The sequence below is a fragment of the Poeciliopsis prolifica genome, unplaced genomic scaffold, assembly GCF_027474105.1.
Source record: "Poeciliopsis prolifica strain line A6 unplaced genomic scaffold, Auburn_PproV2 SCAFFOLD119, whole genome shotgun sequence".
NCBI lineage: Eukaryota > Metazoa > Chordata > Actinopteri > Cyprinodontiformes > Poeciliidae > Poeciliopsis > Poeciliopsis prolifica.
In genome coordinates this window covers 550,709-572,615 of record NW_026562494.1, presented here as the reverse complement: position 1 = coordinate 572,615, position 21,907 = coordinate 550,709, and the positions used below count along the sequence as shown (strand labels likewise).

General features: G+C 46.3%; 1 protein-coding gene across 1 annotated transcript in view; it reads right to left on the bottom strand.

Moving 5' to 3' along the window:
- The window catches only part of LOC129354839 (BCL-6 corepressor-like), a 28,342-nt gene that overhangs the window by 4,627 nt on the left and 1,808 nt on the right, over positions 1 to 21,907 (bottom strand). The window contains 14 exon segments of the mRNA XM_055024372.1: positions 3,208 to 3,391; positions 3,696 to 3,773; positions 4,515 to 4,660; positions 5,144 to 5,239; positions 5,241 to 5,308; positions 6,619 to 6,777; positions 8,998 to 9,281; positions 10,707 to 10,916; positions 11,636 to 11,935; positions 12,803 to 12,998; positions 14,908 to 15,296; positions 15,299 to 16,018; positions 16,021 to 18,217; positions 19,659 to 19,801. Of these exon segments, the coding sequence (XP_054880347.1) occupies positions 3,208 to 3,391; positions 3,696 to 3,773; positions 4,515 to 4,660; positions 5,144 to 5,239; positions 5,241 to 5,308; positions 6,619 to 6,777; positions 8,998 to 9,281; positions 10,707 to 10,916; positions 11,636 to 11,935; positions 12,803 to 12,998; positions 14,908 to 15,296; positions 15,299 to 16,018; positions 16,021 to 18,193 (5,003 nt within the window). The 5' untranslated portion in view covers positions 18,194 to 18,217; positions 19,659 to 19,801.

Genomic DNA, 21,907 nt, shown 5'->3' with positions numbered 1-21,907 from the left:
CTAACTGCTGTAGTTTGTTGTTTCTGTGGCTGTTGTTTATTTCTAACTGCTGTAGTTTGTTGTTTCTGTGGCTGTAGTTTATTTCTAACTGCTGTAGTTTGTTGTCTGTGGCTGTAGTTTATTTCTAACTGCTGTAGTTTGTTGTTTCTGTGGCTGTAGTTTATTTCTAACTGCTGTAGTTTGTTGTTTCTGTGGCTGTAGTTTATTTCTAACTGCTGTAGTTTGTTTCTGTGGCTGTAGTTTATTTCTAACTGCTGTAGTTTGTTGTTTCTGTGGCTGTAGTTTATTTCTAACTGCTGTAGTTTGTTGTTTCTGTGGCTGTAGTTTATTTCTAACTGCTGTAGTTTTGGAGTTTCTTTGGCTGTAGTTTATTTCTAACTGCTGTAGTTTGTTGTTTCTGTGGCTGTAGTTTATTTCTAACTGCTGTAGTTTGGAGTTTTTGTGGCTGTAGTTTATTTCTAACTGCTGTAGTTTGTTTCTGTGGCTGTTGTTTATTTCTAACTGCTGTAGTTTGTTGTTTCTGTGGCTGTAGTTTATTTCTAACTGCTGTAGTTTGTTGTTTCTGTGGCTGTTGTTTATTTCTAACTGCTGTAGTTTGGAGTTTCTGTGGCTGTTGTTTATTTCTAACTGCTGTTATTTTGTTGTTTCTGTGGCTGTAGTTTATTTCTAACTGCTGTAGTTTGTTGTCTGTGGCTGTAGTTTATTTCTAACTGCTGTAGTTTGTTGTTTCTGTGGCTGTAGTTTATTTCTAACTGCTGTAGTTTGGAGTTTTTGTGGCTGTAGTTTGTTGTTTCTGTGGCTGTAGTTTATTTCTAACTGCTGTAGTTTGTTGTTTCTGTGGCTGTTGTTTATTTCTAACTGCTGTAGTTTGGAGTTTCTGTGGCTGTTGTTTATTTCTAACTGCTGTAGTTTGTTGTTTCTGTGGCTGTAGTTTATTTCTAACTGCTGTAGTTTGTTGTCTGTGGCTGTAGTTTATTTCTAACTGCTGTAGTTTGTTGTTTCTGTGGCTGTAGTTTATTTCTAACTGCTGTAGTTTGTTGTTTCTGTGGCTGTAGTTTATTTCTAACTGCTGTAGTTTGGAGTTTTTGTGGCTGTAGTTTGTTGTTTCTGTGGCTGTAGTTTATTTCTAACTGCTGTAGTTTGGAGTTTCTGTGGCTGTAGTTTATTTCTAACTGCTGTAGTTTGTTGTTTCTGTGGCTGTTGTTTATTTCTAACTGCTGTAGTTTGTTGTTTCTGTGGCTGTAGTTTATTTCTAACTGCTGTAGTTTGTTGTTTTTGTGGCTGTTGTTTATTTCTAACTGCTGTAGTTTGTTGTTTCTGTGGCTGTAGTTTATTTCTAACTGCTGTAGTTTGTTGTTTCTGTGGCTGTAGTTTATTTCTAACTGCTGTAGTTTGGAGTTTCTGTGGCTGTAGTTTATTTCTAACTGCTGTAGTTTGTTGTTTCTGTGGCTGTAGTTTATTTCTAACTGCTGTAGTTTGGAGTTTCTGTGGCTGTAGTTTTATTTCTAACTGCTGTAGTTTGTTGTTTCTGTGGCTGTAGTTTATTTCTAACTGCTGTAGTTTGTTGTTTCTGTGGCTGTAGTTTATTTCTAACTGCTGTAGTTTGGAGTTTTTGTGGCTGTAGTTTATTTCTAACTGCTGTAGTTTGTTGTTTCTGTGGCTGTTGTTTATTTCTAACTGCTGTAGTTTGTTGTTTCTGTGGCTGTAGTTTATTTCTAACTGCTGTAGTTTGTTGTTTTTGTGGCTGTTTATTTCTAACTGCTGTAGTTTGGAGTTTCTGTGGCTGTTGTTTATTTCTAACTGCTGTAGTTTGTTGTTTCTGTGGCTATAGAATTTATTTCTAACTGCTGTAGTTTGTTGTCTGTGGCTGTAGTTTATTTCTAACTGCTGTAGTTTGTTGTTTCTGTGGCTGTAGTTTATTTCTAACTGCTGTAGTTTGTTGTTTCTGTGGCTGTAGTTTATTTCTAACTGCTGTAGTTTTGTTGTTTCTGTGGCTGTAGTTTTATTTCTAACTGCTGTAGTTTGTTGTTTCTGTGGCTGTAGTTTATTTCTAACTGCTGTAGTTTGGAGTTTTTGTGGCTGTAGTTTATTTCTAACTGCTGTAGTTTGTTGTTTCTGTGGCTGTAGTTTATTTCTAACTGCTGTAGTTTGTTGTTTCTGTGGCTGTAGTTTATTTCTAACTGCTGTAGTTTGTTGTTTCTGTGGCTGTAGTTTATTTCTAACTGCTGTAGTTTGTTGTTTCTGTGGCTGTAGTTTATTTCTAACTGCTGTAGTTTGTTGTTTCTGTGGCTGTAGTTTATTTCTAACTGCTGTAGTTTGGAGTTTCTGTGGCTGTAGTTTATTTCTAACTGCTGTAGTTTGTTGTTTCTGTGGCTGTAGTTTATTTCTAACTGCTGTAGTTTGGAGTTTCTGTGGCTGTAGTTTATTTCTAACTGCTGTAGTTTGTTGTTTCTGTGGCTGTAGTTTATTTCTAACTGCTGTAGTTTGTTGTTTCTGTGGCTGTAGTTTATTTCTAACTGCTGTAGTTTGGAGTTTTTGTGGCTGTAGTTTATTTCTAACTGCTGTAGTTTGTTGTTTCTGTGGCTGTTGTTTATTTCTAACTGCTGTAGTTTGTTGTTTCTGTGGCTGTAGTTTATTTCTAACTGCTGTAGTTTGTTGTCTGTGGCTGTAGTTTATTTCTAACTGCTGTAGTTTGTTGTTTCTGTGGCTGTAGTTTATTTCTAACTGCTGTAGTTTGTTGTTTCTGTGGCTGTAGTTTATTTCTAACTGCTGTAGTTTGTTGTTTCTGTGGCTGTAGTTTTATTTCTAACTGCTGTAGTTTGTTTTTTCTGTGGCTGTAGTTTATTTCTAACTGCTGTAGTTTGTTGTTTCTGTGGCTGTAGTTTATTTCTAACTGCTGTAGTTTGGAGTTTTTGTGGCTGTAGTTTATTTCTAACTGCTGTAGTTTGTTGTTTCTGTGGCTGTTGTTTATTTCTAACTGCTGTAGTTTGTTGTTTCTGTGGCTGTAGTTTATTTCTAACTGCTGTAGTTTGTTGTTTCTGTGGCTGTAGTTTATTTCTAACTGCTGTAGTTTGTTGTTTCTGTGGCTGTAGTTTATTTCTAACTGCTGTAGTTTGTTGTTTCTGTGGCTGTAGTTTATTTCTAACTGCTGTAGTTTGGAGTTTCTCTCCGGTTTCTGTCGCCTCCGCCCGAGTTTTTCTCACTCACCCCTGTGACGGCGCCACCTGGATGTTGTAACACGGCAGCAGAGGCCGGTCCGAAAGCTCGAACTCGAACACCTCCCTCCTGGTCCGGTTCTCCTCGTCCATGTCCTCCTCTTCATCCTCCTCATCCTCATCCGGTCCGGGTGGGTCGGCCAGGATGTTGTACGCGCCTCCTTTATAAGTCGGCTCTGGAGGAGCAACAACACATTGTTCGATTGGTTAGTTGGTCTGTTCTGTTGGGCCTGAACTGATCAGCTCTGGTTCTGATCCGAGGTTCTGGTGGATCAGCGCTCTCTGCTCCTCAGCCTTTTATCTGAAGCTCTGAAGTTTTGTCCTGATTCTTCCTTTCTTTAGTTGTTGCAGATGAAAGTTCCTGAACTTCGTCTGTGGTAGAGCTGGTGTGTGTGTGTGTGTGTGTGTGTGTGTGTGTGTGTGTGTGTGTGTGTGTGTGTGTGTGTGTGTGTGTGTGTGTGTGTGTGTGTGTGAACTCACCACACACAGAGCTGCCATGAAACTCCCAGCAGATTCCCGGATCGCCCTCCGACCTTCCCTGGATGTCAGACAGATAGTCTGCAGGCAGAGAGAGAGGCGCAGTGTTAGGGGCGATCAAAGAGGCGACCAATCAGAGCGGACGAAGGCGGCGAGCCGAAAACAATGGAGCCACACACAGCGAGAGACGTGGAGGAGAGTGTGAGCCTTCAGACGGTGCCGACTTGGCGCTGAGTAGACGGAAGCTGGCAGGAGTGTGTGTAAGCGTGAGAGAGTGTGTCTGCGTGTGTGTGTGTGTAAGAGAGTGTGTCTGCGTGTGTGTGTGTCAGTGAGCTGCTCCGGGATTCAGCAGCCGAGCCTCATTAAGCTCCTCTGGAGAGAGCGCAGGAAGAAAGAGATGGGAGAACAAATACAGGCGGGGATGGTAATCAGAAAGGCTGCCGAGCGAACGCTTGCACACACACACACACACACATACACACACACACACACACACACACACACACACACACACACACACCCACACCCACACACACACACCCACACCCACACACACACACAGCCAGCTCCATGCTTCACTCCAACAGTTTTCGTCCGCTCTATATTTATTAAATCCCCTAAATGATTTTTCTCAGAACCTGATGGGATAAATAGGATTGAAGCTGCAGATGGAAACAGCAGGTCAGTCAGACAGTTGCTGGTTTGATTACACATGTTGATGAGCCTTTGAGCAAAGCGGATACTCATCAGTGTGTGAAAGGGTTCCTGGTTGGACTGAACGGATTATAAAACATGCGTCTCTGTGCGACCTGGCTGCCTCACCCTCCAGGAAGGTTTCCATGGCAGCGCTGTGGGTCATGCTGAGTGGTCCTCGCCCAGAGTAAGTGGTGAGGGTCGGGTCGGCGCCGCAGGCCAGCAGGAAGCGGACCACCTCCAAGTGATCGTTTTCCACGGCGTCGTGAAGCGGCCTGAGCAGAAACACAGAGACGTTCAGGTGATACTGAAACCACTTCTGTTTATAGAGACCAATTAGAAACAATTGACTAATAACATACTGAACTATTGTAAATATATAACATTTACATTTTATTTGAGCTCAAACAGACTCCATGTTCTCCAGGATCCGACAATATGCAGATGACATTTTTCTATATGGAACTGAAACAACAAAACCTCACACACTCCATCTATGATACGTTTAGTTTTTCTATTAGAGTGAAGATTTACTAGATATGTAGCTACTAATATTCTGAAATACTGTCAAAACATTCACATGTTATAATAAGCTTCATTTTAGCACTTTGTTCATGAAGATTTGTCAATATGCAGATGACACTTTTCTATGCACAAAACTTTAAACTAAAATGTTCCAGTTGGCTATTTTTCCACTGAAATCAACTGAAGAGTTTTAGTGATATTGCTGCGAATGCAGCTGAGTTGGTGTTTCCTACCGAGTTCCGTCCTGAGAGCTGCAGTTGACGTTGGCGCCGTGTTTGATCAGAAGCCGTACGATGCCCAGCCAGCCGCGGGCGCAGGCCTCATGCAGGGCAGTACCCGGCGTTGTCTCTGTGGTTGACGTCACACAGCCGGCGCTCCAGGCAATACAGCACCACCTCCTGGAGAGCAGGGGACATGCAACCAAGTCTGTCAGCAACCTGTTGGCTCATGAACCAGAGCGATGGGGAGCATCTCGGTTTCATTTGGGGCCACATCTCAAATCTTCTCAAACTGATGTAATTTGGTAATATACAGATGAAAACTAATTTGATTTGACGAATCAAATAATATTTTTGCACAGCTTTTATCTTAAAGTATCTTGAAGGCCACACAAATAGCTTTGGTGGGCAAGATCTGGCCCACGGCCCTCGAGTTTGACATGCCATACCACAAGGAGGTGATGGAAACAAGAACGGTTTTCAAAAATACCAAATTATTTTACTGCAGAAGACCAAGAAGCCACAGCTGTCATGTTCTGCTCTTATTGTGAAGGTCATGAAGTTCCAGGAAGTGGACCTGGTCTGGAGCCGAAGGGGTTAAACGTGACGGAGACGCTCCATCCTCAGACCAAGAGAAGAAACATAATGAAACTCCCCTCTGTTCTGATTGCAGCAGAAAAATGTGTGTGTGTGTGTGTGTGCGTGTGTGTGTGCGTGTCTGTCTGTGTGTGTGTGTGTGTATGCGTGCGTGTGTGTGTGCGTGTCTGTGTGTGTGTGTGTGCAGTGATGGATGACGGCTTCATTTGCAAACTGAGCTCGTTAGCTTCACCGCTGCACCTCAACGAGAAAGACAGAGAGGCCGACACTCGTGAGGGCTGACAGGAGCTGTCGCACCACGCATGAAATATTCACACAACGCTCCGCCGCGCGCGCGTGCGTGTGTGTGTGTGTCCTGCCTCTGCATGATTTCCAGACAGCTGTTGAATCCTAACTCTGAGGTCTGCAGCAGGTTCAGCCTCCTACACTTTAATCTGCAGATCTGAACTCAAACCGTCCTGATGAGGAGAATCAGCCTCCATTTGCATTTTCTTCAGACGGCTGAAGCCTCGCAGTTAAACGCTGCAGCTCATGAAACACCGCGCGGCGCCGCAGCTTTAAACGCCGCTGCTTTAAACGCCGCAGCTTCCGTTTGTCTCCTGCTCACAGTTTTGCATCAGCACAGAAAGAAGAAGGAATCTGTTGAGTTTGAGACTCAAGTCTGGAGTTTTCAACTCAGAAACAAAACAACAGTTTCTATCTGACGACAGAGCCAAAGATTTACAGGATAAAAGCTTAGAAATGTGAAGCATTGAGAGTTAAAGTGCCTCTGTATGCAGATGATACTGTCCTCTACAAGGACATGTTTCACTGTCAGGACCTGCCTGCTACTGCCAGACTCAGCAGATCCAGATAAACGGCCTGCTGCAGCTGAAACATGGCAGGACGGTTACCTGGTAGCCCAGCCGCGCAGCGCGCTGCAGCAGCGTCTCTCCGATGGTTTTGTTAACGATGAGGCGCCGGACCTCCGGAGGGACGGGCCGAGCCGACTGCCGGGGCTCTGGAGAGGCGGGATTCTGGTCGGGGTACTTGGAGAATTCCAACTGGGACACCTGAGGACGTCAGTGAGGGAAACCACGTGTTAGCATTAGCATGTCGTCAGCAGTCACTTAGCTCAACTGGTTTCATCTGGATCAGGTTTCGGTCTGTAAATAAATCAGTTTTTTTTTGGGAACTAAAACTTTTCTGTTTTTGTGGCGTTCTGTTCAGATCAGAATCTCATGAAACCAGAACTTGTTCAGTTCTGAGATCCATTTGGTCCAACGTCTGGTCTCATCCGTCTCCAGCCGACATCGTCGTGTAGAGTCAGAGCCCTTTGGTCTTTCTGGACTGTCCCTTTAAATGAGCCATGTTTTGATCGTGCGAGTCGGGCTGAAGCCGAACTCATCAACATTCCTGGCAGCGCGGCTCTCCTGAAGCAGGTAAAGACAGATGATGCTCCGCTCCCAGCTACAGACGTCATGGCAACAGCAGGAGGACGTTAATGTGTCTGCGTGCGCCGACGTCTGTCAAACCAAGACGCTCGCCGCCACGCATCAGCAAACAGGAAGTGCGCTCTGCCCCGGAGGGGAGTGTGTGTTTACTGGCAGAGGAGGATGGAGTGTGTGTGCCCTGAGGATATCTGCTGCGCAGCAGCTGTCAGACACACACACACAGACACACACACACACACAGAGACACACACACACACACAGTCACACACAGAGACACACACACACACACACGAACACACAGTCACACAGACACACGCACATCAACACTGTTATTCCTCCTCAGTCAGTTCCTGGTTTCCAGGATGTTGGTCCAGTTTTAGACCGGGTTCTGTCTCATTGGACCGGGTTCTGTCTCATTGGACCGGGTTCTGTCTCGTTGGACCGGGTTCTGTCTCGTTGGACCGGGTTCTGTCTCGTCGGACCGGGTTCTGTCTCGTCGGACCGGGTTCTGTCTGGTTGGACCGGGTTCTGTCTCATTGGACCGGGTTCTGTCTGGTTGGACCGGGTTCTGTCTCATTGGACCGGGTTCTGTCTGGTTGGACCGGTTCTGTCTGGTTGGACCGGGTTCTGTCTGGTTGGACCGGGTTCTGTCTGGTTGGACCGGGTTCTGTCTCATTGGACCGGGTTCTGTCTGGTTGGACCGGGTTCTGTCTCATTGGACCGGGTTCTGTCTGGTTGGACCGGGTTCTGTCTGGTTGGACCGGGTTCTGTCTCGTTGGACCGGGTTCTGTCTGCTTGGACCGGGTTCTGTCTCGTTGGACCGGGTTCTGTCTGGTTGGACCGGGTTCTGTCTCATTGGACTGGGTTCTGTCTGGTTGGACCGGGTTCTGTCTCATTGGACCGGGTTCTGTCTGGTTGGACCGGGTTCTGTCTCATTGGACTGGGTTCTGTCTGGTTGGACCGGGTTCTGTCTGGTTGGACCGGGTTCTGTCTCATTGGACTGGGTTCTGTCTGGTTGGACCGGGTTCTGTCTGGTTGGACCGGGTTCTGTCTGCTTGGACCGGGTTCTGTCTGGTTGGACCGGGTTCTGTCTCATTGGACCGGGTTCTGTCTGGTTGGACCGGGTTCTGTCTGGTTGGACCGGGTTCTGTCTCGTTGGACCGGGTTCTGTCTCGTTGGACCGGGTTCTGTCTGGTTGGACCGGGTTCTGTCTCATTGGACCGGGTTCTGTCTCATTGGACCGGGTTCTGTCTCATTGGACCAGGTTCTGTCTGGTTGGACCGGGTTCTGTCTGGTTGGACCGGGTTCTGTCTCATTGGACCGGGTTCTGTCTGGTTGGACCGGGTTCTGTCTCATTGGACCGGGTTCTGTCTGGTTGGACCGGGTTCTGTCTGGTTGGACCGGGTTCTGTCTCATTGGACCGGGTTCTGTCTGGTTGGACCGGGTTCTGTCTGGTTGGACCGGGTTCTGTCTCATTGGACCGGGTTCTGTCTGGTTGGACCGGGTTCTGTCTGGTTGGACCGGGTTCTGTCTCATTGGACCGGGTTCTGTCTGGTTGGACCGGGTTCTGTCTGGTTGGACCGGGTTCTGTCTGGTTGGACCGGGTTCTGTCTCATTGGACCAGGTTCTGTCTGGTTGGACCGGGTTCTGTCTCATTGGACCGGGTTCTGTCTCATTGGACCGGGTTCTGTCTGGTTGGACCGGGTTCTGTCTGGTTGGACCGGGTTCTGTCTGGTTGGACCGGGTTCTGTCTGGTTGGACCGGGTTCTGTCTGGTTGGACCGGGTTCTGTCTCGTTGGACCGGGTTCTGATTTGCATACGATGTTGAACCCAGCTCACCTTCCCGCTCCGCTCCTCATCATCACTTCCTGCCTCGTCTTGCTCCGCCCCCAAGGAATGCTTCGTCTTGAAAGGTCGTTTGCCTCTAGGCGAGTCGAGGTCGTCTCCGTGGCAACGGAATTGGTGATGGGTGCCTGAAAAGGAAGATGGAGGACGGCAGACCGTCAGGCTCTCCCCGCCCGTATGAGGGTTTTCCTGCAGTCGGGACGAGGTCGTGGAGGTCACGGAGGTCATGGAGGGAGGAGCCAGTTGGCCACCAGAAGGGGGCGGAGCCATGTGGAAAACTACAGGAAACAGAACAGGAAGTGGATAGTCAGTCACGTGATGTTGTACTTTATGGACAAATGAAAAGTTGTGAAGATTCTAATTTTCCATTTCTGGAGGATCTGCATAAAACTTTCAACCTGGAGGTTGAAGATCCTGAAGATCAGATTAAAACTTAATGAATTATTTAGCAGCAAAAAGGTTTCTGAACTGAAAGTGTGTGTTTGGTTGATTGTGAATGGTTTTTGATTAAAAGTGATTAATTTATTAGTTATTTATGAAAGTCTCTGTTATCAGACCCAGAGGCGGCTTTCTGGAGCTGAAGCTCCTGGTTTATTTTCTTCATTTCTTCCTCTGCAGCTCTCAGTTAGCAGGAAATAAAAAGCCACATCAGAGGTAATGTGTGTTTATGTCTGTAATTAATCCCTGGAGCAGATCGGCATGACGACGCTCCATCTGAGGAAACGGGACCAACAAAGAGACGGAGGGGGAGGCGGCTGTTGCCACGGCGAGCCGGCGGGGCGTCCCGCCGCCATCGGCTGATGAATTATTCATGAGCCAAACACACGCAGCAGGAGGAAGACCATGACGAAGGTGTGTGAAGCTGCCCAACAGGAAGTTGTTGTTTCCTGCACAGCAACAAGCTAATCTCTCTGATTGGCCTCTCAGCTATGACATCATCATCGCTGGCCCCGCCCCCCGCAATCAGCTGGTGACCCCTGACCTTTAAATAAAGTGAAGTGATGACTGAAAATGTTTAAATCTGGATGGATGGTTGGATGAGCCGCAGTGTTTCTCAGTGGAGTCCCACTCGGTTCTGTTCTCGTCCTCTTCATGTTTTATTGGATCAAGTTCATTAAAATCTTTTAAATAATAAAAACTTAGAATCCAGATTGACGTTCTATTGCTCTCAAATCAGAGCCGATCTCCTCCAGGTTGGGTAAAAGTCGTGAACGCGTCGTTTCCATAGATTCAGACGTAAGCTAAAGGTTACCATGGCCTGAGCCGATCCTCCGGGATGAGGAACGATCGGCTCCACGTCTGGCTCTAATTAGATTTCTGCGTCTGGATTTAAACCCAGTCTGACTGCAGAGGGAACCGGAGAGCAAACAGAGGAGCAGGAGGAGGAGGAGGAAGAGGAGGAGGAAGAGCGGCTGCTAACGCGGTTCTGCGGGGTGACAGCTCCATCTGGGAGATGTTAGACGGCTATTAGCGCCACGAGGCCCGGCGGCTCCGTAAACACACGCAGGAACACACACGGCGCCGGCTGCTGTTCCAGCCCGGCGCTCTGGCAGTCAGGGGAGGAAGAGGAGGAGGAAGAAAAGGAGGGGGCAGATTTCATCAGCTGGAACAATAAAAGCCCAACAGACGTTCCTCCGTCTAAACAGGTGATCCAGCCTCCGTTACCATAGCGACCATGGTTTCTACGTTCAAACATGCTTCACCTGTTGCAGCGTCCCGCCTCAGGAACCTGGGCTCACTCCAGCTGTCGTTGACCTCTGACCTCTCGGGCGACAGTTTCCTGTCCAGGTATGTGGATTTCTCCCCAGAGGGCAGCCATTGGCTGAGCTCTCCGGGTGGGCGGGGCTTGTTTAGTCGCAGGCCATTTAACTCGATGCGAACCTTGAGCTTCTTCACATCGTCCAGAATCAAGTCTGTGAAGATGAGCAGAGGGTCAGAGGTCATTTCACCACTGATAATATAAAAACAAAATATATAGACCATCCTAAACTCTGTGAGTTCAGGATATAAACTCAGAATCATCTGCATAACGAGAAACCTGGAAGCCACTAGCAGCAGAAAACCTGACAGGAATAATCCGGATTATTTAGCCTGTCGAACGAAAGAAAACGAGTTCATTTCTTAAAGTTTCTCCACCTTACAGTTTAGCTTCATAGCTAAAGATTTAGATTGATACTAAATATTTGGCTAGCAAATTAAAATTTTAGGATGAAGTTAAATGTTTAATCATATTTCACTACGGTATTCATTAATTTACAATATCACTACTTAGCTTGCTACTTAGCTTCAATGTAAATATTTAGCAAGCAAGCTAATATTTGCTAATATTTATGTTTAGCTAACAGGCTAAATATTTAGTTTGCTACATAACTATTTAGCTCTGAGCTAAATAAATAAAACCAGTGGTTGGACTCCAAGCCCCACAGGAACTCTGCAGTTAATCAGTTCAATTCTAACAATAACATCAGATTCTAATTTCTGTTTTTAACTAATAAATTTGACTTTACAGGTTAAATGAAGGTGAAAATCTGCTTCTCTTATTGGCTGAAAACTGGCGGCTGTGTAAATGACTGAGTGCAGCGTTTTGTGGAGGTTATGTTCAGGAAGTGACCGGATCCGGATCGGTTCCTACCGTTGGTGACTCTGACTCTCTTGGTTGGACTTCCTGTCCCGCCCTCGTCCCCTCCCGCCTCGCCCCTCCCTCTCTTCTGGCGGCTGCTGCTGATGCTGCTCTGATGAAACGGCTCCAGGCTGAAGATTCGCCGGTGGCTCATGGGGATGTTTGGACTAGACCGCAGAGCGAGCTGGTTCCCCTGGAACAGAGCTCTGGACCCAAACGGCTGGATCTGATCGTCGTCCCTCTCCTGGAGGGCAGGAAGTGGCTCCGTGTGACGGTAAAGGCGATGTTTGAGAGAGGAGGACGGATTTAAACCTGGGAAGAAGAAAACAACTGCAGCTCAACGGAAATATTAGCAAACTAAAAGTTTATTTTGATTTAAACATCAGTTTTAAGGAAAAACAGCAGATCTGGAATATTTGGGGATTCTGTTGTGGTTTCAACCGTTTCCAAGCTTTTCCTTCAGCAGTGGAGTCTGGAGCAGCGACTGCTGGTCCAGACTCAGATGGTGCAGCAGATCCGGTTCTGGTCCAAACCAATTCATCTGGCTCATGTAGAAACAGCCAGGTGAAAACTAAAAACATTTCTTCATAATCAGAACCTTTTGACAGATTTTAAAGTTTGGACTTGAATGCAAATCGAGGTTCAGTTTGTTTCTGATCGTCAGGCAGGAAACTCTGGATCAGCCCTGCTGCGTTCAAGAACAATAAACCAGCAGTGTTATGTTTTCACAGCCACCCGCGGCGCAGCAACACGATGAGACACAGCATCAACGGTTCCTGTGGAACCGAGCCGAGTTTCCGTCGGGATTACGGAGCTCTAATGGTGCCGAAGTGTGAAAGTGTCTCTGCGACGTTCAGCTTCCTGCAGGAAACGAGGGCAGCGCTGCGCCGGCTTTAAAAACAGACGGGTGCACTCAGAGTTCAGATCTGTGTGTGTGTGTGTGTGTGTGTGTGTGTCACATCTCTAAACACACACACACTGACTCAGATGGGGGGGCTCAAAAAGACAAAGGAAGTGACTTAAAGTGAGTTAAATATAACAAAGTGAGTTTTTATGTATTTTTTTCCCTTTCTGTGTTTCTGTAGGAGCGTGCACGAGGGCGGACGGGCGTGCACGAGGGCGGACGAGCGTGCACGAGGGCGGACGGGCGTGCACGTCATCCAGCAGAAATCCTCTTACCTCTCTGAGTCTCGGCGGCTGCAGAGGGAGTTCCTTTCTGCTCCCCTCCTCCCTCCTTTCCGTTCTTCCTGTCCTCCTCCTCCTCTTCTTCATCCCTTCTTCCAGCTCCCTGCTGGCCATCTGCCAGCTCCTCCTCCTCCTCTCCTTTTCCTCCTCCCTCCCTCAGCTCCAGCTCAGAGAACTGCAGCATGGCGCGCTGAGAGACAACGAAGTGGGAACAAAATCTGGGTTTGTGTTTGTTGAGTGTGAAACAGCAGAGCACCTTCTGGTTTCCACCGGTCAGCCGACCCGTCAGTGACCCGATCCACTGCTGGGTTCTGATCCAACAAATCCACACAACCATAAATCTTGATCACATCAACAGAACTCAGTGAAGATAAAGATCCGTTTGGGGTGAAAATCACTGATATTTCTGTTGTATTCTCAAAAACACAGTTAGCATCGATCACTTCAAAGAAACGCGATCAGTTCACCACGTTTGACCAACACAGTCCACCTCTTATTTTAGTCACTTTCAGTTTCTGATTCATTTATTTGCTGTGCTGCTCAGACTGAACACATTAAAGCTGTTTTTGTGAAACTGTTGGTGGATTTAAATGTGCTGCTGTAAAGGAGCAGTTATTAAATAAATGTATGATTCTGAACATTAGTCTGTTTTTCTGTATGTCTGAGCCGATACTAAACCTCAGATATGTGAAACAGGATATTTTCAGTCAGGTCATCCGGACTCATCACTGCTGCTGTTTAGATGCTGTTTGATTTGTAAATTAAAATCTGAGACAAAGAAAGTTATTTCCTTCCAGTTTGGAGTCCATTGAAGCAAAAACTATCCCGAAACATTTCAACACAGATGATAAATAAAAAATGAGCATTAAGCTCAGTAAACAGAGACAAACTGCAGTTTTAGTTTTTCTCCTCTAACCTGCATGGAAGCAGCTTCTCATGTTCAGCCTCCCCCTCCTCTCTGTCGCACCTCCATCTGCCCTGACCACAAACCCATTTTAAAATTAATGGCCCGTGAAACGACCTACAAATCCATCCGGCGCTGCGGCCCGGATCCGCCGGCACCCGGAGGAGAAGGACGAGCGAGTTAATGAGAGCGCCGCCGTCCTTCAGGAGCCGCCGGCCAGCCGGCTGACAGCAGAACACGCAGCGCTGGTTTCTCCACGGCTCAACGCTGAGATCAGGTTTCTGCAGATTTTATCAGAGACCCAGAGCCGCTCTGCTGCCATATAACCAGAAATAAAACCGTCATGTCATTTATATCCCGTATAACTGCATCCAGAACCAACACTAAAGATGGAGAAGCAGAAAAACGTCATCCTGCTGCTCAGAGACATTCTCCAAAGACAGACAGAGAAATCCCATCCTGAGTTCTGGGTCCAATCTGTGGAGAACCGGCAGGTCCAGCAGGGATCTAAACCCAAAACTCCACAGCTGGCCCAGCCCGACGGGAACGGGAAACATGAACCAAGGTTCAACATGAACATCCTGCATGTGTTCAAGTTTAGACCAAACGCTGTTACCTTGGTAGCCCATAGTTACAGGACTAAAGACATCTACGGATATGAACTCACTAGAGAGGAAAACTGAGCATCTAAGACACAAAGTTGTCTGGTAAACAATCACATATCTAATAAACAGTCAGGTAATATTAATTCCTCAGATTTGACCTTCTGTCTGACATAAAACTGAAATTATTCCCAGGAAATCGTTGGACATGTGAAACAATTGATGTCAAACCATCAGTGCTCATCTGATCATGGCCTAATCAAAACCTGCAAAGGTCACCATGGTTCAGTCAGTCTAAGATACTTTAGGGTTCATTCATACCAGTATTGTTCAGTCTGCTTTAACCCATTTGTCTAAAACATTTGGTTCCTTTGGAGGTGTGAATGTGTGGTAAAACTCTGATGCGGACTAAAGAAGTGAACCTCGGTCTGGGTTTGGGTTGAAGTTGGTTGAATGTGAAGACCAAGCGGACCGGAGACCGCTCCAAAAGCAGGAAGTACATTATTGATCCTGGAAAACCAATAATCTACCAAAGAACAACAGGCTGAAGGTTTTCATGATTAGTTTAGCAAAGAAGTCAGAAGTTCTCTTACCTGTAGAGCATTTTGTTCGTTGATATCAGAGAGGAGGTCATAGGTCATGTCTCTAAGACGGCCGCCCACACTGCCAGGGGAGTTTGTCACCTTCTTGCTGAAGCTTGACTGCCTGTTTCTGCAGCAATCAGAGTCTTCAGGATCGTCTTCCAGGAGAGTTGCATTGTCCTGCAAATTTTTCCCTTCGTTTCCACAGCTGGCCTTGGTGAGAAGGTCTTTGTCAACATGTGGGGTCAGGTTACTGTGAACTCCATCGGTAGTGAAAAGGTTTGGACCAGCAGGGCCATCAGTGAAACTTCCAGATGAAGGGAGCCTGTGGTTACTGTTTGGGAACAACATGACGCCATCTAAGGCGGCATTCCCACTGGTTAGGCTGGTTTTTCCAAAGCCGGAGTCCTCAAGCTGAAACTGGGCCATGTCGCGTTGTGGTTTTCATCGTTACAAAACGGTTCAGTGCCATTTACACAGCTTGAAACCACAGAGTTTCTATTTTCACCAGGCGAACAACTGAAAAGCCTGGGTTCATTCACTGATGCCTTCAAACCAACATTAGTGCCACTTGATTCCCCAACATTTGGACTTCTGTCTGTGGTACATGTTGGGTCTTTGGGGTTGATGCTCGCATACAGGGAAGGCTGAGAGTTTGGGACTTTCTCAGTTTGGAATCTGGGATTTAACATGCTCCACGATGGAACCTGAGGACTGGAATCAATAGAAACCAGTCCCTTACTGGTGGAACCAGGACTATCTGACAGATCACCACCAACAAAAGCTGGAGTCTTTGGACTGATGATTGTATGTTTTGCTTCACCAGAGTTACCTTCACCACTGTTGGGAACCAATGGGATTGGATTTTCTGGAGGGCCTTGTTGACAGCCGTCACATTTACTTGAAGATTCAGGCTTTGCTTTCTTTGAAACAACTCCTGGTGTCACTGTGGCATCGGCACCAGAAGCTTTAGAGTCTCTGGAGAACTGCCAAGGGGACGTTCGGGCACATTGCATTGTCAGCTCTTCTGGGATGTCTGGAAATGGACTTTCTGGTTTCTCCTCTTCTGAGAGTTCTTGGCTACTACAAGGCAGCGGTAAAACATTATAGCTGGATGGAGTCTGGGTAGCGATCTCTGACTCTGCTCTGCATTCGGGATCCAATGAGTTCCTTCTGGAAGCCATGACTTCTTGCCTTTGAACTGGTTCTCTTCACTGGTTCTCTGTTTGTGGGGAACTTCCATGAAAGGGGTGCAGTTGTCATTTTCCTCCTCACGTACCAAATCAATACAAACTGCATCGTCCCTGATAGCAGACGGGGCTGGAGCTGCTTTTGAAGCTGGTTTCATGGTGTTCTCAATCTCGTCATTGTTCTTGTGACCACAGCTGCCATCCTGCCTTTTGTGATTCATGAATTGTTCTTCATCTCTGGTTTTACTATGGATCTTGGACAAATTATGATTTGGATCTTTGTTTTCAAGACCTGGACAGTTAGACATGGAGGCCATCTTATCTGAGCTCTGGTAAGGTAATATTCCATACGGGAGGCCATGTGACTGGTAAAAGTTGCTGTTGCCAAGCAAAAGAGGATGGGGGAACACGTGGCCCTTAGTTGTCATTCGCTGCATTGACAGAGACTCAGCCACAGAGTATGGGACGTAGCGGTTAGCATAACCTAAACTATGAGGTAGGTAAGAGTCTCTGTGAATTTGGTTGGAGGAGTTTTTGTTTTCTGGGTTGTACTGTTGGTACTGTGACGGATCCAGTTGGCTCTCTTTAGAGTCGGGCTTTGAAGGATCTCTACTCTGTTTTCTAGAGCAAGTTTCCCCTTTGCTGCCTTTTACGGAATCAGCAGTAGAAACTTTGGACCATTCAGGTTTTGATTTGGAGGCAGGACAATGTCCAGAAGATGCCATACTGGGAATACTGGTTACCTGCCCCACAGATTCAGATGGAACTGGAGATTTCTGTGGATTCTGAGTAGTGTCCACTGCACTACTTGTAGTTTGGGAGCAAATGTTACGGTCAGTGATAGCCCCAGACGTCATTTCATGATCTGAGGTCTTTGTCAAAGAGCTAATGGGTAGAGGTCGTCCCTCTTTGAGGTCTTGCTTCTGATTGGCTCCCGTCCTGTAGTGAGATGGTTGTAAATACCCCAAACTGGCCACAGCCTGCGCTTTGGATAGGAATTTATTTGGAAATTCTTCTAACTCTTCAGCAGGATTTGCTTTTCCTTCCAGGTTTTTGGTAGCTTTCTGAGGTACAGGGGTGCCTGGTGACGTCTTTGCACGTGTTGAGTGAGTTTCAGCGTTATAGTTGGAGTCTTTGGTATTACTGCTGCCTGAGTTGGTGGAGCGGCTGCGCTGGGAGACCCGGTAGAAGGGATGTGAAGCAGGAAGTGAGGGTGACATGGCCTTCTTGTAAAGATGCTTCTGAGGGTCTGCACTGGACTGAGTAACTGAGGTGGGCGTTTGTGACACCGGAGATGAGTTAACGTGAGTGCCACTGCTGACAGCGCTCTTGGTAGAGCCAGACTGACACGCCTTTACTTCACGCTGACACTCAGAATGCTCCATCTGCATCTGGGGCTCCTGGCGAGTCTGGGAACCGGTGCTGAAAGCAGAAAGCTCTTGAGCCAACTGTGGTCCAAAGCCCTGTAAGGTCTTGTCCTGGCTGTGGGGCAGGGGTGAGAGGACGGCCCGGGTGAGGTTGACTGAGGACATCCTGATAGGATGAGCCAGTGAGGAGGCAATATGAGCCGGAGAGTATGGAGAAATGAAGAAAAGTCTTTCATCTCCAGGCGTGTTACTTCCAGTGGCACATAACGACTGATACGCCAGCTGCTGCTGGGTGAAGGGCGATGCAGAGAAGAGGGACGTCTTGTACGCCATGTCCAGGAAGGGGTACATTGAAGCATCCATGTATGGACTAATCCAAGGCAACCTAAGAAAGTTACCAGCACCGTTCAGACGCCGCTCTGACTGCTTCTCAACAGGCAGAGACCGGGGATTCAACCCCAGGCTGTTCCCTTCTGCAGCAGAGACAAGCAGAGGCTTCTGCAGCCCTTGAGATGAGCTTTTATATAGTTCAGCATATCCATTGACAGACTTCTGGCCTTCCAGAAGGGGAACAGTTGGCTTATACAGGAGGTCATAGCCAAGTCGCAGAGAGGCACCAGGATCCTGGGGCTTCTGCGCAGAAAGAGGATGGACGGCCGGGTAGATGAGTCCTCCATGGGGGCGGATACTGTCCCCCACCAGTGCATTTCGGTCAATGCTCAGGGCTGCTAAGGGGTTCATCTTGTGAGCTGTTCTGGCATCTACCTGAAACATGAAAAGGAAAAGTATGCTGCATTCATCGACAAAGATTATTTTCAGTGAAATCACTGGACAAATGGTTCCTTCCACTAGAACCCAGCAAGTTCAGAACAGATGATGGTGGTAACACAAAGTTATGAGGCAATAACCAAAACATCTGACACTCCTAGCAATGAAAATGGACATTAGACACTAAGATCTTCACTGGACAGGTTCAAAGTTTGGGTCTGAATGAGGCTGATGGTCTATAGGTGCTACAGAAGCCTATAGGGTTAGGGGCCAAAACAATCCTTTTACACGTTAATGTGAAAACAAAGCGGTTCAAACAAAAGTAATGAACCAACACTGGTTTGTCCCTTTGGTTTGGAGGACTTTTTAAAGCTTGGTTGACTCAAAACCAAAGAGATTCAGAGAGTCAGAAGAACTACTGATGATCACCAGTTACAGTCTGAGTGACCGTAGATCAACAAGAAGGTCTCAGCATTTATCCAAGTGTTTTTTAAATCTAAAATTTTGTAGTCAGTAACATGTTTTGGAGTTGCAAGTTTTTCAGTGACATTTGCACATTTTATAAAACTGCAGTGGATGATGCAACATTTCAAAGACTTTAATGTTTTGATACATTCCTTAAGTCAGTGCTTCTCAAATAGTGGGGCGGGCCCCCTTTGGGGGGCGCGGTGCGATACCTGGGGGGGCGCGTGTGATCCTGGGGAACAGGCTTTTTTTGGCCGTACTAGTATAAAGTGTAATTGCGCACAGTAGGCGGCAGTGGCGCTCTCATTGTTACTTCTGTCACGTTTGCGACAGTGCAACATTTTACGACTTACAAGACAACAGGTTTGCCTTGGTTAGCAGTGTTAAGTCAACTAAAAGCTCCGACTGCGTTCTGTCTATGGCCTCCGTTATTCAACAACCCCCAACATGAAAATCAGATGAAAAGAAAAGCGGAGAGAGACAAAGATAATGAGACAACAGAAAGTCAACCGAAAGCTAAGAAGAGGAAATACGACGAAGCGTATTTAGCGCTTGGCTTCACTGTGACTACAGTTGGAGAAGAGGAAAGACCGCTGTGTTTGCTGTGTCTAAAAATGCTCGCAGCGGACAGCATGAAGCCAAATAAATTAGCGCGTCACTTAAATACGTTACATCCCAATCACGCCGATAAGCCCCTAGAGTTTTTTCAGCGAAAAAAATGTTAATAAGGAAAAAATGTTATGCAGAGATGGATAGTCACGGTGGGGAGTGGGGGCGCGAATAGTTTTCTTCTTGCTAGGGGGGGCGTAACGGAAAATAATTGAGAAGCACTGCCTTAAGTAAAAGTGTTTTTATATTTCATGCACTGATAAAGGAAGGGTGCTTCTGGAGGAAATAAACCAACAGTTCTCCACATTCATGTCAACATCTGGTCAAACTAGTTCTATCAAACTCAGTCAGAAGGAGCTTTAACCTGATCTGCAGTGACAAGAGCTTCTGGCCCGGAAACGTCAGTGAGGCTGACCTTTCACCTCTCCATGCTCTGGACCCGACTACTTCTGGTTTCAGCTTCAGACGGGACCGTCTGCCTGGAGGACAACGCTCTGGCCACCATGTCTGCAGCCGGATGAAAAACACACAAACAAGCAGGTCAGAACCCAACAGAACCAACATGAAGTTAGACTGGTTTTAATTTGATCCAAGACGTAAATATATTAATGGAGAGTTCATAAAGTCAGATTTAAGGCAAATGGTCAGGTCTCAACTTCATTTTATTACCCATTGTCAACATTTGCATTTTATTGGTCCAAACTAAAAGTCTGTGTTCTCTGAGTTAAACTCAAAGAGTTTTCAACACATGTCAACCATCCTGATGGAAATCGTTCTGTCCATTGTCCCAGCTCAGAACTGGCTCTAAGACAGAACCAGTTCACCTGGACCACAGTTAAACGTCAGCAGGAAAACAAAGCCGCTAAGCAGGTGCTAGCAGCAGTTTAGCACCAGGACCAATTGGGTAGAAAACGGACAAGGTGTCCTGAAAGAACGTGAGAATCACACGTTATGCTGATGATACTGTGACATGATTCTCCAAAGGAAGAATTACTGACCTATAATAGGTTATATATATTTTTAGTCAACATGTCATTATATTTTCTGCAATAACAAATACTTATTTAATCATACAAATTGATTTCTCAATATATACCCAGAGAAATGAGATTTCTGAGTAACTTTCTCTTTCTGGCTGTTTTAATCAGAATTTCCCTTCATTTATCTGTAAAGAATGAATCTGTAAAGATGAGAAGTATTTGTTAACATACCAGTAAACGTTATTTTTATCAACATTTTGTCCTGGTGCCATAATAAATTCAGTTTTATATGGAATAAATTTCAGAAACTGGCGCTGGTGACCAGTTTCAGTCTGAGGGGAGGTTTTGTTTTTCTCTTCAGGTCAGATTTTCTTTGCTCAGTCTGGTGTGTGTGCTGCACATTCCAGCTGCAAACACACACAAAGAGCCTGGAAACTGACGTGTGTGTGTGTGTGTGTGTGTGTGTTGGTTTTATCGCCCAGCCGGAGGGCTGATAAGGCACGTCACCGCTTTTCCCGAGGAACTCATAATCCTACGGAGAGAAAACGTATCAGCGGCGCTCGGCGGATACACACAGCCGCCTGAAGGGCTGCCACACACACTCCCTCACACACACGCACACACACAGTAATTGATGGCTGTTAGCAGGCTGGGATTTCAATAACAGCTCTTATCTGGCGGCTGCTGAAGGACAGCCGTGTGTGTGTGCTCACGTCCTCACACGCTTGTGTGAACACATTACAGAGCCATCAAAGACGGGACATTCCAGCCCGGCTGCAGAGTTCATGTCAGGGTTCAGGACGCCTGGAAACACAGGCTGATGATGGATGTCCTCGCAAACACACACAGTCCTGCACGTTTTGCTCCAGCAGGTTTACAACCGAGGGGAAATAATCTGCAGTTTCCTGGAGGATTTTTCCTCCATGATGAGCTCTTTGTGTTCAGCATTTATTCGCTAGTGAACGTAAAATTTAAAATCTGCACAGAGCTGAAACCATTTCTGGCATTTAATCTGGTTATTTAGAGGAAAGCTTCTGGTCACATAAAGGTTACAAACCCAGAAGAGTGTGTGTCTGAATCGTTCTGTTGTTTCCTGCTCATATAGGGACAAAGAAATACGGCGCACAGCTACAGCAGCACCTCAGTGCAGTTCATCTCCTAAACAGCAGGGGTCACTCTTCAGGAAGTTCATAAATAAGACTAAAGTTTTGCTGATGTGGTTTTTAGTGTTTTTTACGTCAAGCTGTTCGGTCAGCTTAACGAATGTTTGCTGCTAATTAACAACGGCTAAAAAAACCTTAGATTTTAAACAGATTAAACTGATGTGACCTCACTGCACGCTTTCAAATAATAACTATTTATATTATTTTAACATTAGTTACTTTTGAATCCAAAACAAAACAGAAACATTTGTGGCTGATCTGTTGTCATGAAACCAATCAGTCTTCTCATAGCAACCATCATGGCAACCAATGGCAACGTCTCTGCAACCAGGAACAATCCAACAGCCAATAAGCATCAGTACAAAGTCCAGTTCAGGTTCTGTTAACGTTGTGACCACATAGGGAGAGACAGGCTAGGTTTGGACTAGACTCTCTAATCTCCTCAAAGACTTTTGTCCATCTTCAGAAGA